Source organism: Bemisia tabaci, chromosome 5 (genome assembly GCF_918797505.1).
Source record: "Bemisia tabaci chromosome 5, PGI_BMITA_v3".
In the NCBI taxonomy this organism is placed as follows: Eukaryota; Metazoa; Arthropoda; class Insecta; order Hemiptera; family Aleyrodidae; genus Bemisia; species Bemisia tabaci.
Genome location: NC_092797.1, coordinates 52,531,249 through 52,548,204, shown reverse-complemented (window position 1 = coordinate 52,548,204; position 16,956 = coordinate 52,531,249). Strand labels below are relative to the sequence as shown.

General features: G+C 37.3%; 2 protein-coding genes and 1 long non-coding RNA gene across 4 annotated transcripts; 1 reads left to right on the top strand and 2 right to left on the bottom strand.

Moving 5' to 3' along the window:
• Window positions 1-4,242: 4,242 nt before the first annotated feature.
• LOC140224688 (uncharacterized) lies at window positions 4,243-9,407 on the bottom strand. Its single transcript, XR_011899935.1, has 2 exons — window positions 9,110-9,407; window positions 4,243-4,409 (listed from the first exon to the last, which is right to left on the bottom strand). It is a non-coding gene; the product is annotated as an uncharacterized lncRNA (long non-coding RNA).
• Window positions 4,732-6,953, bottom strand: CRIF (growth arrest and DNA damage-inducible proteins-interacting protein CRIF). Of its 2 annotated transcripts, none has more exons than XM_019055512.2 (2): window positions 5,859-6,953; window positions 4,732-4,968 (listed from the first exon to the last, which is right to left on the bottom strand). In XM_019055512.2, the coding sequence occupies exon 1, from the start codon at window positions 6,764-6,766 to the stop codon at window positions 5,915-5,917; it is 852 nt and encodes a 283-aa protein (XP_018911057.2). In that variant the 5' UTR covers window positions 6,767-6,953; the 3' UTR covers window positions 4,732-4,968; window positions 5,859-5,914. The 2 variants fall into 2 exon arrangements, with proteins under 2 accessions (XP_018911057.2, XP_018911056.2); XM_019055511.2 differs by having other exon boundaries at window positions 4,732-4,957; window positions 5,859-6,952.
• On the top strand, window positions 7,025-15,377 carry LOC109039838 (Transcription initiation protein Spt3). Its single transcript, XM_019055510.2, has 5 exons — window positions 7,025-7,398; window positions 9,416-9,634; window positions 11,037-11,232; window positions 14,037-14,322; window positions 14,680-15,377. The coding sequence occupies exons 1-5, from the start codon at window positions 7,329-7,331 to the stop codon at window positions 14,815-14,817; spliced, it is 909 nt and encodes a 302-aa protein (XP_018911055.2). The 5' UTR covers window positions 7,025-7,328; the 3' UTR covers window positions 14,818-15,377.
• The last annotated feature ends 1,579 nt before the right edge of the window (window positions 15,378-16,956 follow it).

Here is a 16,956-nt window from a genome sequence, read left to right as displayed (position 1 = left end):
TAAGCAGGTCTCTTGCACTTAAAATTATTTTGACACGGTTAAACCTCAATTTCTAAGCACCAAATGTAATCGATATATCGATTCCTGCTCGCCGTTTGTGTCAAAACTATTTTTTCCGGCGCGACGCTCCAAATCTGTTCCGCGCCGCGCGGAGAATATGTATTCTCCGCGCGCAGAAAAATCGATATATCGGAAAAGTGGCGCGCGGAATTATTTTCTGGTGCAGCGCCGGAAAAAACAGTTTTGACACGATCGGCGAGCAGGAATCGATATATCGAAAATTCTGCGCGCGGAACAGATTTGGAGCGTCGCGCCGGAAAAAATAGTTTTGACACAAACGGCGAGCAGGAATCGATATATCGAAAATTCCGCGCGCGGAACAGATTTGAAGCGGCGCGCCGACAAAAATAGTTTTGACACAAACGGCGCAAATATATCGAAAACCGGCGCGGAATCCGGAAATTCAGAGATTTTCATCGAAAACGGGTTTTTTCTTTCCGCGCGCTGAAAAAAAATTCCGCGCGCCGGAAAAATATTCCGCGCGCCAAAAAAAATTCCGCGCGCGCAAGAAAAACTTTGCACTTATTACCTATCTCAAGTCTTTTGAACCTACTACGGCTTCAAGTTAATTAACAACAGAAAGACACCAGAATAGCTAGCAACTCGTAGTGCTTCGTCATAACAACTGTAAAAATTTATCATGTCCTTTATAAAATGTCACAGATGCTATCAGTTATCGCCTCCTTGAAAGAATTGTCCAAATCGAATGTTGAAAAAAACACCAATAAAACTTATTTCATTGCCACTTACCATAAAGAGCATATATCAATTTTAAGCTCCTCCTCAAGATATGATACTGATAGCGTCCATTCTGTCCCTGGGGAGTCTGAAGTGTTTAGAATCAGGAAAAACTACCACCCAAAGATTTCAAGAAATCTTTTCTCTTTTTTGATTTTTCTATTCTATTTTAATTTTACTTGACCGCCAGAACAAGCTTTCAACACAAGCGGAAAATCATAACTTCGAGAGGGAAAGCTAAGAATCTTGAGATCCATTGTAAAATACTCACTGAAACCATTCACCAAAATGACATCGTCTGTTATTTATCCTGAAGTCCAAAGACACTTTGGCCTCCACTACTTGATCTAAGAAATAATGCGTTCATTGTTAGGTACAAAACCTATCTCTAATATGCTCATCAGCTGCAAAAATGTTGTAAAATAAGTAATTTTAAGCTTTTCATTTCTTGTAGTTGTTAGTCTTAAAACTGCCAATTTATCTCTAAAATCACCTTCTCTTCTATGGAGCCGCACAATTCTATGGTTCAAAGTTACCATACAATCTTTTACATATCTCCAGACCAGATCTTAATACTGATTTTTGCTCCGCTTTTGACTTTTAAGGCTTATTAACCATTCAAGAGCTTAAGGTAATTCTAAGTGATATGGGGATGAAAGCGGTCTTTGCGTTTCACTGCTACATCGTTGTGTCTTTGAGAATTAGTAATTATTGTATTGGATAAATTAATGCACAGGGTATCTACCAGTCCGGAATTTTCGGAAATAGTACTGATTTTTTAAGGGTGGTCCGGAAGTACTGATAAATTGCGGAAATTCTGCAAGAAGGTCTAGAATTTTTTCCTTCATACCACGCATGTTGTTTTTAATGAAGCCTAAAAAGTATGTAATCCCCTGTGCATTGATTCTTAGAGTAGTATTTGCCTCCAAGATTGCGGTTTGCAATCAGATAATCTTCAAGTCACAATGTTTTGTGGCCATATCATATTTATCAAAATTCAAGCTAGAATTCCAAATTTTCAAAAAAAATTCGAATTTCGTCAAAGAGAGGTACTGAAAAAGTACCAAAGTTTTCTGCTGAGTAGGTACTGAATTTCTTGGGAATGTACTGAAAAAGTACTGATCAGCCTATTTTTCTGGCCAACCTATTTTAGTAGACACCCTTATGCAGGAAATTGATCCATATCATGTAGCAGCATTAATACTGAGAGTAGTAATGACATCAAATTTGGGAGGGTTCATTGAAAATTTTTATTAGAAACTACCATAACAACGTTTTTTATTAACTCCATGTGTAAGAGAGAGATAGCGCATTAATATCTCTTTTTTATGCATTTAGTCAATGAGAGACATGCATTATGGCAGTTTCTAATATGAATTTTCAATGAGTCTTCTCTTTTATGTCATAACACTGTATCAATGGTGCCACATATTATAAAGCAGTTTCTCGCATTAATTTGTCCTTTATGGTAATCATTGCTTCTCAATAACACCGATTGTGTAGCAGCGCAACACAGTGGCAGATCTTGTCCTCAGATCCTTCAGCATCACCTTACTACATACTGTATTTTTTTTATCAAGTATTAATCTCAGTGATGAAGGAGGCTTTGGCCTTTTGTTATCAGTGCAGTTTTAAACCTGTATTATAGTGCAATATCCATTTGTCTTTTTTTTTTAAAAAAATTTTTTTTTAAGGCAAGCCACACTGCTGTTTCCCTTGACAACCATTACAGGCTAAATAGGTGTATCAAATAGTGAATCGAAGAGAATGATATTAAGAAGAATACTTTTCGTGAAATGGTAAAAAGTTACTGGGAGAAGAAATGGGAGAATTTTGTCGAAATGATAAGTTGTTGACGCCATGACACCACCCAAATGAGAACATCAGAGCAATTTATTTTTTTTAAAAAAAATTGAGATTTTTTAGCTTGGTGTCGACAGAATTGAATCATTGTTGTCATTAAGTATTTATTAGCTGTGTAGAAATATTGCTTTATGATGTTTCTGAGATGCACTGCAAAACAACCATAAATATCCTTATTAAATAACCTTTCATTTACTCCTTCAGTGGTCATATGACATTGTTGGTTTAAATCTAAAATTTGAAGATATATTCTTTTGGTTTGTCATTTTTTAAAAAAAATGAAATAAATGGCTCTCATATTTGTATTAGTCTTTCCCTAAAAGACTTCAGCGCCAGAAATAAAATTATAAGAAAAATAGTAGAAACTCTATTTAACTGACAAATTATAAATTCTTTATCAATTAATAATGTGATTCATTAATTAACTGGTTTAATATTTTGAAGCTCTGATATTTAGTCAATTCAAGCAAGTTTTTTTTATGTTTCTCTCATATTTTAATTTCTGGCGCTTCAGTATTTTTGAGAATGACCGTTTCAATTGGCTAACAGGCCGAACCTAATCAAAAGTGATGGTGATAATAGGTGAATATGCTACTCCTATCATAATAAATATTTAACATGTACATAACTTGCCTAATAATGTGGTCCTGTTCATGTATTATTTAGCATCTGTTATAGATGTACATTTCTCAGCACAAGTGATCAGATCCGTCCTTTTTTATGTTAATCCATATAAGTATTTACAACTTCTCTTTTTAGTGTATTTTACCAAGAAAATGCACTATTTTTTTACTTCTTTTTAATATTATTTTAAGAATTTTGATCTTATATAGACTTATTTATTTGTGTCTTAATTCTTTGATCTGTTAAGTCTTAATCCGTCCACAAAGATTGAATAAATGCATATCTCTCTCGTTCTTACACTGCTTTTTTTAACTGTAAATTTTACTGTCAGTTCTGCCATGCTAAGGAAGGACGCCGTATGAGCCTTCAGGCGTTGCCAAGTTTCCTCCGATAAATACCGAATTTACTGGGAAAATTGCGAATATTATTTTCCAAAATTTCAGACAATTTTGTACACAATTTAATCTGAAACATCCAAAAATTTCAAGGGAAAATATGTATAAATGTCATCAAAAATATTTGTTTTATCGAGGGAAATTTGGCAACTCTTAAATGTTCATCTGGCGTTCTTCTTTAGCAAGGCAGAGTTCTGAATATCGCTTTCCAGGACTTCCAAACCTGACTCTCTAAGGTTGCTAAACATGGATTGTTTGGACTTTTCTCTGACTTTTCAAGGGCATTGAGAATAAAACTGCTTTTCAGGGGAAATTATTACGGTGAAGTCCCTTTAAATTTAAAAAAAAGATGGGGAAAAAAGTGTCTACTTTAAAAACTTGAGGGCAACAGCTGCTCTGCAAGACTCAACATTCGTGGATGTAGATAGAAAAATGCAAGTAGAGAGTTTGCTTACCTACTTTCCAAAGTACCTCACTTGCTTTTTAAGTAAATTGCTATGAGCACCAGATAAAAATTAGAACAAGCTGATGAAGCGATCATAAGAAAGTGCAGCATCTCATCTAAGTTTTCAAATTTTGAATTTGTTTCAATTTCAAAAGACTACGGGCTAAACATTTTTTGTAAACATGTTTTGGCTACAAAAAAAGTGTTGATAAGTCAGGGAGTTTGGAATCTGAGAAAACTAAGTGGACTAATGCTGCCGTGCTAGGGAAAAACGCCGTACGAACCTTCAGGCGTTCGCCAAATTTCCTTTGATAAAACACCAATTTCCTAGTAAACTTGTGAATATTTTCCTTCCAATTTTTCAGATAATTTCGTTCGCAATTTCTTCTAAAGTTCCTAAAAATTTCAAGGGAAAATATTCATAACATTTCTCAAAAATAAACATTTTATCTGAGGAAATTTGGCAACTTTCAAATGTTCATACGGCATTCTTCCTTAGCACAGCTCAATGTATCAGTAGACAGGAGCAATAAAAAAAAATTTCTTCATCGTTTAGTCGATAATTGATGGAATTTAATAGTGGTGACTAAAGACAAGAGGAAGAAATTCTGAACAAAATTATCATCTAATTAACATCATTACATAATGCATAATGGTTTACAATTTTTTTTTTTTAAAAAAGTAAAAAAGTTGATGGTTGGACAGACTCGAAATGATAAGGCCGCAAATCACAAGAGGTCCGAATAGTTCTGGTCAATTCATTTTTCTTTTCAAGGCTGCTGCAGAGGATTCACAAAAGTAGGAACGTTTCTAACTTTCAACATCAGATAACCTGGAACAGAACTGAATTGGTGTTATCTAACTACAAACTTACAATATTTGTTTAGGGTACAATTTTTTTGAGAGCACTGATTTTGGAAGGTTTGACACCAAGATGGAAGGACTCAGTTTGAAAACGTTACTTAAGGTGATTCGTCAAGCTCAAGTGAGGTGGTCGAACTGGCATGTGATATATATCGCTTTGATTAAGTAAAAAATCGCGGCAGATTTTGGATTATAGCAAAAAAAGGACCACAGCCCCTGCGCATGAGCCTTAAGAATCATTCTAAACCCAAAAATCTGCAAAATTCAGAGAAATGAAAGCAGAATAGTGTTTGGAAAAAAACCTCGCATCCGATTCAGCTATCGATTTCTGTATCGAATGCGAGGTTTTTTTCCAAACACTATTCTGCTTTCATTTCTCTGAATTTTGCCGATTTTTGGGTCTAGAATGATTCTTTAGGCTCATGCCCAGGGGCTGTCTTCCTTTTTTTGCTACAAATCCAAAATCTGCCGCGAGTTTTTACTTACTCAATGCAATATATCACTTGCCAGTTCGACCACCTCACTTGAGCTTGACGAATCACCTTAAACATGCCAAATATAAAAAAAAAAACGTTTTAGCTACAAAGGTTTTACTTGAGTTGGTGCTGAATAATTTGACCAATACCTGAAGTAAAAAGCCAATGAAGGTATGCCATCTTTAGTCTTGATTCAGTTTTGATAAGGAAATGAATAGTATAGTTACAATATGCAATCACTGCCTTAAATTGTGGCACAACTTCCTAAGAAAGAGACAATCTTGAAAATTAGAGCAGTTTTCACAGCCTGACAATATTCTGAAAGGAACTTTCCGGGCATCCATTTGACTTAAGAAAAGGTACTTAAAAAGAGACTTGAAGATGTCAACTCACCTGATTTTGGCTTGCAAGTTTCTTCCTGATAACTCAAAACTTCGTAAACTCAAAAATTATTCTTTTTGTGGCTCGGAATCTGAGTCTTTTGTTTTTGACAGCTTTTTCTCGTCTCTTTCCTTCTTGTCATCCTCAGCCAACTTCATCATCTTAGCAACCATCTCTTCGTGTTTCTTTTGCTTCTTCGCCTCTTTCAGAGCCTTCCTCTCTTCCTTTTCTTTCTGTTCAAGTATTTCTTGGAATTTGTTATCTCTCGGATCAATGGCGTAACCGATATGTCTGCGAACGTCCTCAATTAGTTTGGCTCTTTTCTCTTTGGCTTCCGTAGCTTGTTGGAGTTTCTTGGTAATCTTGGCTTTCATCTCTTCCTTCCACACGTTCATTTTCTTTAGGTTCTCTATAATTTTCTTATCTTGTTCTATTTCTTTCCTCTCTTTCTCCATTATCTTCGCTTTTTCTTCTTCAACCATTTCCTGAATACTTTTGGGGCACAACAAACTTTCATATTCTTTTGCTTGCACCAAATCTTCTTTAGTGGGCCATGCGATGCGTGGATCCACATTACTACTGTTTCCATAGCGCCCATACATCCTTCGATTCCATCGGACAGTTTTAAGTGTCTCCAAGTCCGCTTCAACATCCAGCCACGGAGGTTTGTTATGCACTCTGTTTCGGTCTTGAGGATAGAGTCGAGACTTATTTCGCCTCATCTCAATGTAACGTTCCCTCTCCTCTTCCTGTTCTCCTGTTTCAAGGAAAAGTTCTTGATCCACTTTACCATCTTTGGATGGTGGCTCTGTTTCTTTAGAGACAGCGGTGCTCAGAGCTCTAATGCTTGAAAGCTCACGAAGGTTAATACGCAGATTTTTTGCAAAGCAGAGAGGACTTGGAAAAGATACCATCATCATGATTGAGCTTGTTGGTCGCTGACCTAAACAGGGGGATGAAGATAGAATCGTGCACGTTGGATATGGTAGATTCTGCGTAAAATTTTCGCGTCACCTCACTTACATATTGGTTGATTACCACACTATATAAATGAAAAAATGAAAATACGCGAGACTTTCACTAAATCCAAGAACCGTGCTCGTGATAACAAAACAATAACATAACCTCAGTTTGGTTGTGCCCACACTGCCCACCGTGGCGTCGGCGTCCGTGGCCAGATTTTTCCCGAATTTTTGCACCTCTTCATGTATTTCTCAGTTTCATTATTCTAATTTAATGAGAAGTTTTGAATCAGATTCTTGTAGTTTTAGCACATTTTTGGAAACATTTAAAAATTCTACCTTGGATGTTCGACGTTGCTACCGTCTTGTGTTTTTCAAGAAACTTTTCAGTTTTCTGACTGTGACTGAGAATACCTTTACTTAGTGTCATTATCGTCTTCACAGTACTTTTATTGACTGTCTGTCACGAGGATCGAGAAAGGAAGAGACTCGTGAAAAGGTGCTTCTTCCTCCTGTCAGCATGATAGCACCGGAAATGGTCACCAATCCTGATGATTTTGGCGCTGGACCCTCTCTGTCTTTTGTGAAGGGTAATGTATGAATGTTACATTTATTTGAGTTCACCTTCCACCAGGGTAGGCGTAATTGTGCTGGCAACTTTGATCCACAACCAGAAGTAAGACGGTACTGTGCATGAGTACGGGAGTTCAGCGTAATAGGGTGCTTTGCATCTGCATCTGCTGTAGGGGTGTGCAAACTGATTCTACCCGGAACGCCATTGGTATCATATTTATGCATAAGCCGCTTTTATGGCACGCCAGGGCGCTCTGTGACACCTGCTCTCCACAGGAATCTATCATGGTAGAGATCCTCCGGAAGCTGGCATCTCTCCATCTCTTCACGGATGCCCTCTACCCACTGTTTGGCTGGACGCCCTCTCCGTCGCCTACCTGGGGGGACCCACTCCAACACCTTCTTCGGCAACCTGGTATCAGCCATTCTCTGCACATGCCCATACCATACCAATTGCCTGGTCATGATATTATGCACAATCGTCCCCTCAACGCCCATTATCTCTCGGACACATTCATTGGTATCGTCCCTTACCAAAACTGGTGACAGTACCGACAGTGGCGATGATATTGTTAACAGCCCGCCTTATCGGAGTTTTGAGAGTTTGTACTCAATGCATTTTTGCCCTGTGTGTTGGTTTGTCAGATTGCCTGGCGCAGCGGCATGTAAAATCGATGTACGTATGGCAACAGCTTATTTTTGTCAGCTCCGAAAACTCAGATCGCTATCGGTGAGAGTGCCCTCATCGTAACTTTTTTTCGACAGATCTGTTTTGGTAACTAACCGACAACAGATAGAACAGCCCTAATCTGGTGACCAGCTGTCTGTCTATCGGAATCTTTTCTTTTTGAATGAATGAATGAACAATCTAAAATAGTGTTAATGCAGGCAGATTGCGGTCATCCCTTGAGTTGTTTTGCTAAAGTGTGTTAAAATTCAGTTTATTAACGGAAATTATCATTTTTCAGAGTTGCTCATCGTATGTTGAGACAAATATCAATATCTAATCGGTTCAGAATCAGCACCACTTAATAGATTAATATCTGCAATTAGATAGCACCATCGGTGTGTAGTGTCATAACAATACTTGACTTTTGTTTCAGCGTATAATAAACAACTTCTAGCCTAGCATTGCTAATTCGATCACTATTTTACCCCTAAGAGGTATGCCGTTTGCTGAAATGGTAAGTGCAAGCAAAACAGCGATTGCATTCACCATGAAAATCTGAGGAATTCTTCCAAAAATTGTGTTCGAACATGAACGTAGTATTTGCAGAGATTTGCAGAAAGGAGAGAGATACTGCCACGAGAAAGAAGTGTTAGATTACAGGTAACAGTGGAGGCCTGCACTCCTGCCTTCTCTTAAGAACGATCAATCTGTTTGCCATGCAAACCGCGAAGTCTTTTTCTAGCAGCCAGGTGCATTGAAATCTCTCAGCCCCTTTCTCTCCCAGTCATTATCTTTTTCTTTTTTTTTTTTTTTTTTTTTTTCCTGTGAATTCACAAATACCTAACACATGGGTTTTGTGCTGAAGCAAATTGGCTGTCCTGATTTCTGAGTCCAGTTTGACGGTCTCTCTATTTCATAACCCCCTTGTCCTGCCTTCCCATTTTCAATTTTTTTTTTTTTTAAATGCCCCAGCCCCTCCCACTTCAGTGCGCAACCTACTAATTGCAATGCCAAGATCACTTGTGATCTGCCGTGCTAAGGGAAAACGCTGTATGAACCTTCAGGCGTTGCCAAATTTCCTTTGATAAAACGCAAATTTCCTGGTAAACTTATGAATATTTTCCTCCCAATTTCTCAGATAATTTTGTTCGCAATTACACCTATAGATCCTGAAAAATTCAAGGAAAAATATGCATTACTTTTCTTAAGAATGAACGTCTTATCGAAGGAAATTTGCCAACTCTCGAATGTTCATACAACGTTCTTCCTCAGCACGGCAGTGATAACCAAGACCACTTCAATGTAAATTTTTTCCGTTGTTCAATGTGAGTTATATCAATAAGTTCTTACTAATTCCCTTCCAGATATTCAACTCATGTTGTGGGGTCTGGGTGACAGTCATAGACCATCTATCGCAACTGCACAATTGATTGAAAATATCGTGATCCAGCAGATGTTCTCCCTCCTCTCACAAGCGCAAGAGATTGCGGAGCTTAGGGAATCTGCAAGCATTGGAGTCCAAGATATTCTCTTTCTTCTAAGGAAAGATAAAATCAAGATCCAAAGATTGATGAACTACTTGGGTGAGAATTCAATATACTCATTAATGACATGGGACAGTGGCAAGGAATTTTTGCAGGGTTATATCAGTGTTTTTCTTATGCAAGATTTTGCGATCAAACCAAAAGGATAATTCAAAAAATCATCTCCAAGAAGAAGAAAATCCAATAAAAAAACAACCGCGAGTTGGTGTACTTAGCAAGGCGTTGCCTGAAGTTGAGTTCAGTCAATCTGCAAATGCCATTGCCTCTTCTTCAGTCATCAGAGCCCCCCAAAAATATCGCTTCAAGCAGGTCCCATGTTTTACATTTCATAGATAGCATTTTTTTGCCATTTATGGCCGAAAAAAAATCTGGAAAAATTCCTAAAAGCTTAGTTTACTTACCCTGTGGTTTCAGAAAATTAATTTTAAAAAAATTTGTGCTACTGACCTTTTAAATGTAGGGTTGCCACGGTCAGGGAATACCAGGAAACTGGGAAGTGTGTGGGAATTTTAAAAAGTCTGGGAAAATGACGCAAGTGTCAGGGAAAAATTGTTTAGTCACCTTTTTTTGCTTTCCAGAATGGGTTTGACGGTTCGAACAACAGATTTTGCGTGGAGACTATTTCAAATTTCATCTTTTCAGTCATCTGGCATATCCATTATTGTCAGGGAATTTTACCAAAATGTGTTAGGGAAATGTCTGGCAATTTCATTCTCTAAATTCTATTGCAACCCTGTAAGCTACCTTTGCACTCTCCTCTAACCCTAATTTCTTGGTTTAATTAACTTAATATCAGGTGACCATAACTATTTTGGTCTGCTTAATCATCATTAATTTGGAATAAATGACATAGGAACTGAAACCAACAAAAGCCAAAATATTTGTTCATATCATAGCGTAATGCAGCTAGTAGGTAAGGACATGTGCTTTGAGGTTTACATTGCAATTCTAAAGCATGAATTGAGTATATTTGAGTATGACAATGTGTAAAAGAGAGACAAAAATTATGTTAGTATTGCTTAAATGTATAGTAAATCATCTTCTTTAAACTTTTTCCTGCTACACACTGCTGAAAAGCAGCTATTTCAAAAATCTGTACTTTCAAGAAGGGTGGAAGTCAAAGTTTTCAAACTCTTTTTTTTTTTTTTTTTTTTTTGCATTTTTGATGCCCTTTTAATGTAGCAGTCCCGTTCCTGTATGTCTGTTACTTCTGTTCCAAGAAGTGCACTACCGCTGCTTTCTTTGGTAATATGGCAAGGAAAACTGGAAAATTAAAAGTTGCAGGGGGAAAAAAAAGATTTTTAAAACTGGACCTCCGCTCACTATAAGTACTGATTCAGTTGAGGATCGAGGTCCCCGAATCTTTATCATCTAATATCTCGTTCAATATTTGTCTCAAGATGTCACTAAATTCTGTTTCTTCATTTTGTTTGGGTTGTAGCTGTGAAGGACGTGCATGTGAAGCATGCTGCGTTAGACCCCTTGAATGGAGACTCTGGAAAACCTTCCAAACGGAGAGAGATATGCCTTGATTTTCTGGAATATCTTGGCATTGAAGTTACTTCAGACCCACCGGATGCAATTAAGCTAGAGCGAGCGGCTCGTGCTGATCAAATGGCATTAACTCTGTCAACTAGGTGATTTAGAATTCATTTTATTTCATACCTCTAGGTCAATGTTTTAAGTGTGACACATCCACAGTTTTCACAGATAGTTCCATAAAAACTTCGTTGCTAATGAATCAGCAAAACGTGGTTTCTGACGCCTTGAAAAGTCCTTGAGAATGCTTGAATTTTTTTTTGCATTTTCAAGTCCTTGAATATCCTTGAATTCTGGGATTTTGCCTCATTGTTGTTGAAAGTTCTTTGAAATTCCTTTAATTTTACATCATCCGCTGAATTTGTGTCTTTTCTCTCACTGTCCTCTGTGAAAAAAAATTCTTCAGTGAACAGAATTGTGATACATTTTTGTGTGAATTTGAGATTTATTTTAAAGGTGTGGTGGTGAGGAGTTCACAACAATTCAAGGATTTCAACAAGATAACAGATCAAATTAATCAGTCTTATTGTGAATACATAATATTGTAGCGCGGTAGAAACTTAGCAGACAGGGATTTCAAATTTGGCGGGCCTGACCCCTCCAGTGCGCTAACTGGTTTTAGGCAATGGCCGCTGGGGGGCGCAGGACTCGTCAAATTCAGTTCCGGTCCAAGCAAGCTCGTGAATTCGTGTTCGTGATGTAAGTAACTCTCGTTGAAAGCCAAGTCCTTCGGGACTTGGTATTATTATTACATTAGTATGTTTTCTTCGTTCTAGTTGTGTTGTGCGAGTATTCTCCGACCCATTCATCAAACTAAAGGGGCACCGTGGCTGAGACGCAGCCCGGCGCGCACGCCTCAATCAGAAGAGGAAAGGGAAAAGAATGAGAAGAATACCGAAAGTTGAGTTTGATGAATGGGTCGGATAATACTCGCACAACCTAACTAGGACGAAGAAAATATACTATTGTAATAATAATACCAACCCCCGAAGGACTTGGCTTTCAACAAGAGTTACTTACATGACGAACACGAATTCACGAGCTTGCTTGGACCGGAACTGAATTTGACGAGTCCTGCGCCCCCCAGCGGCCACTGCCCGAAACCAGTTAGCGCGCTGGAAGGGTCAGACCCACCAAATTTGAAATCCCTGCCTACTGAGATTCTACCGGGCTACAATATCTTGGTAAAATTTATCGTTTTTGCTCGTTTCATTTTGTGTTTTTGAAAAATTTTGTTCTTAGATTTGCTCCTTTATGTAGAAAGTAAAGAAACAAGGATGTAAGAATAGTAATTTTTCATTTCTACATGCACTCTCTTAAGCCTTCAAAGTTTTTTTTTTTTTTTTTTTTTTGAAATTCCTTGAATTTTCTTTAGAGTCCTTGAGAACTCCTTGAAAGTCCTTGATTTTGCTTTTGAAAAGTTGTCATGAACGATGCTAAAGATAAGCAAGTTGGAAGAAGAGAAAATCAAAGAATGCGAAAGTAAGTCAACAAAATTCAGGGTTTTCACCAGTTCACTTGCTGAGTAAAAGAAGAATGGCTTCAGACCTTAAGAAGTGCTGCCTGCCGTGTACTGTCAGCCATTAAACCGCTTGTAATCATACTGCGCAGGATGATTTCATGTTAATTGTAAAGCAAAAAGAAGATATGTGTATAATGCGCACAGTAAAACCAAGAAAGAAGCAGCATGTAAGAGGAAAAATTTTCATACTTTCCAAGCGTTCAATCGTGCTATCGTCCATTCCCACTCACTTCCACATGTTGCCCCAAAATTTTAATACATACATAAGAGTCACTTTCACAGCGTTTTCTGGCGCTCTGCAACGCCTAACCGCCTCAGTATTTGGTCCTCCCAAAACCTGTCAAGGTTGGCACTCCCTCATTTCATTTAAAACCCTCTGTCACCACTCTTTCACTGGGCGTCCCTGTCGTCTCCTCTCAGGAGGAACCCAATCAAGCATTTTCTTTGGCAGCCTCTCTTCGGTCATCCTGTTTGCATGACCGTACCAGACGAGCTGTTTGGTCATGACGTCGAACAGGATGTCATTTTCGACTTAGGGTTAGATTAGGTTGACCCAGGATGGAAGAACGATCAAGCAATAAAGGAAAGAAACACCCTAGCAAGGAAGGCTATAGCGATGTTAAATGGAATCCTCTGGGATCAGCCCATTTTGAAATCTTTCAAAATGGGCTCTCCTCTTGTTATCTAACAAGAGGAGAATTTATAACGCTGCAGTTAAAAGTATTTTGACGCCCAGATGTGAAATTTGGCAACTGAAGAAACAGACACAGAATATGCCAAGAGCAACGGAGATGGATTTCTAGAGGAGATCAGCTGGAATTTCCAAGAGAGATCGGGTCCATAATGATAGAATGCATCAGATTATGGATGTCGAAAATGACATCATGTTTGACGTAGATTTAATGCCTGAGATTTTAATGCTGTAGAATAATAACCAACCACAAAAGTAACCAAGCCCTCGTAAGGCAACTCTGGACCCCTTCAAAAAATTATGCAACACTGCTCTAGCCTGAAAATGAGAAAATATGATGAAGAGCGTAATGAGCGCATGCATGAATCGCTTTTCTTAAGTGTTAGTCCTGACTTTCCGATAAATGAGCATCCACTGAGCTCCCAAACAAAAATTTATTGAATTTTCAACCTGAGAACTTATTGAGTGTAAATTTGGTTCCATTTTATGTAGTGCTGCTCCAGTCATCATTTCATTATTTTGGAAACGAAAAAATATGATGTAGAGCGTGATTAGTGCAAGCATGAATCATTTTTCAAAAGATCTCGTCCTGAATTTCTGGAACATGAGCATCCACTGAACTCTCGAACTAAGATGTTTTGAATTTTCAACCTGAGAACTTAATGGGTGTAAATTTGATTCTATTTCAGGGCCTATTTGGATTTCCATCTGTCTAGGCGAGTCACCTTCGGAACATCTTTAGATTTGCTCCTGGAGCTTATTTCTAGTCAGTATGAAACAGATTTTGTCGTCAACAACCTAGCCACCGACATCATCCTATATTTGGCGAAGGAAACTGTCGCTCAACTTGTAGACTTAGCTCTTCTGATCAGAATGGATAGTCAAAGCAGTTCAGATGATCCCTTTACGAGGGCCTCAGTGTTGTGTAACCATGCTGTGAATCGCAAGAACATTTACGGTTCTGCCAACCAACAAGTACGTTTGTCTCAGCTACATTGATTGCATGCGTATGAGCAGGAAGTTTTGAATTGATGCATCAAAAAATGTTAATATCTGTGTTAGGTGTTATTTTCAGTAACTTTCACCTTACAAATTGTGTTGTATGTACATGAAATTTAGAGGAGAAAACCCATATAATAATGCTTAAATTCGCATCTCGCTTAGTGGCCCAGTTAGATATCAGTAGCATCTGGAAAGTGCATCTGTCTTGAATTTTAAATAAGGGACCCAGCCAATCCATAAATAATGTTTCTTATTTAGATCTTTCAGTCTCTCCAGCAAATTGCGAAGCTTTTCATCAAACTAAATCTTATATTCTCACTCGTTTTTCAGATTGAAGGCCCACCTGCCATCAGCCCTGAAGAAATTCAAGAGGTAATACGGAGGTATTGGTCAACGCAAACTTTCGCTTTTGGTAGTTTCACAAGGAACATCGATGCCCGAATCTATGAAAAACTGCTTGCTTGTTGAAACGAAGTACTCCATCAATCATTCATACTTGAAGTCAGCCAAGATTATTCCTGCTGTTTGTGGTAATCTGAGGAATCTCAAAGAGTCTGAGACAAATGCAATCAGAATTTATGGTAATCATAATTATTTTGGGCAGTGAATGTCTGACTTAGCATTGATTTTAAAAACAAAGTGATCTGAAGAATCTGGTGTCTGATATTTCAAAGGCGTATAAGCTCTGAAAGTTCGGAACTCCAATCAAAATCAAGATGATAAAGTGAAGTCAGTGACCTAAATTTTTTTCCTGATCAAATCGCGAGGATACAGGAGCCATAATCAAATATAATGAAAAGTCAATGTTTTGTCTTTCCTGCTTAAAAATTTGAATTTTTATTTGAAGCTTTTCACAAGCTGTTTGAACAATTTATTCATTTATTTACAGTATCGACGGGTCATGAAGACCCATTAGTAAGAGAATGTTACAAAAAAACGAAGACAAGAACAAGATGGCAACAAGTTCGAGATAAGCTTCAATGATGCAAACATAAATAAAAACTAGAATACAACAATAAGTTAAAAAAAATGTTCGTCAAAAATGACTCAACAATAGGAAAATAAACGATTTAATTTATTAACTAGAGAGGTTGGAGAGGAATGACCCCCTAGAGGCAGTTTTAAAATTACCAATTTTAGTATTAAAAAAATCAACCTGTATAGAGTTCACGACTTTACTCATACTGATGACCAGTGACCTATCAGAACTATTAGAATTAAATGTGATGTTCCTAGCTCGCAATAGCCTGGCTGGCACAGCTAATTAAATTTACTGAGAAGTTCAGGTGAGTTTTTGAAACCATGAAAGAGCTTAAATAGAAATTAGTAATCATTGTAGCTAAGTGTTTCAGCTAGCCCAGACACTTTGATAGAGGAGTAAAAGGGTACGGGTCATAATCAAAGAGTGATGCAGGTTCTCTACTTTTAAAAGAAGTGAATCTTGGAAAACGTCTTTGAATTCTTTCAATTTTTGCAAAGTTGCCTTTAGAAATAGGATGCCATTCAGGGGACGCAAATGTTAGAATGGGTCTAACCAGTGAGTTATAAAGTGTTGTGAAGGTTAAGATATTCTTAAATTCTTTAGACTTACTTAAAATAAAGTACAGTTTTTTGAACGCCTTAGAGACTGCATAATCTATATGATCAGCAAAGGGGAGTGTTGGATCAAACATAACACCAAGGTCTTTGATAACTTTGCACTGAAGGAGTTGATGACCCATCATGGTATATTGGACATCGAAACATTCACCTCTTGAGAAAATCATAAAAAAACACTTCATTAAATTGAAAGCAAAGCTGTTAACTACACCCCCATGCGGCAACATTATCAATGTCTGATCGATATACAAAATAATGAAAATTGCTAATATGGTCAAAAACTGCAGAAGTTTATAGCCATATGATTTTTTAATTTTTCTACTACACTGTAGAAAGTGGTTGTATTTTTCAACTGATAGCTCAGCCATTGGATGCCAGGATGCATCGGAGATAACTGCTCAGGATGCATTGGACCTGAAATAGAGTAAAGACTTCTAACAGTAAAATTTCTTCATTTAAGAGATTTTTTTAAAAAAATTAAGTCACAGAACGATTATCCGCAGAATTATGAACTCAAAACACATATCATAAGCATGATTTGTCAACTCCATGTACATTATACATCTTAAGAAAGTTAATGTCTTCCTTCTGCGCAATGCGTCTGAGACTCCTTGTTCTTAGGTTTCAAAGAAAATGGATGCATGACAACGTTGTAAATTGTCAAAAAAAAATTAATAAAAAGAAAACATGGTATGGAATGCTTATGAAGTAGGTATAAAAACATATTTTGAGAATATTCATCTTTCCGAATATTATGACTGAGCACTTGCCAAGAGATCAGCAGTTAAATGTCTAATGACCAAAATTTTCGAAGGATATAAATTTTAAAAAAGGAACATGAAAAATATATATATGAGGAAAAAGTACATTAATGGCCACAGCACATTTCAGTTATAAAATTTTGGATTCTCAATTCTTAATTTTAAAATATTTTTTTTTTTTTTTTTGGAAATTGGTATCACAGAATGATTGTCCGTAGAATTATAGACAGAAAACACTTATCATATA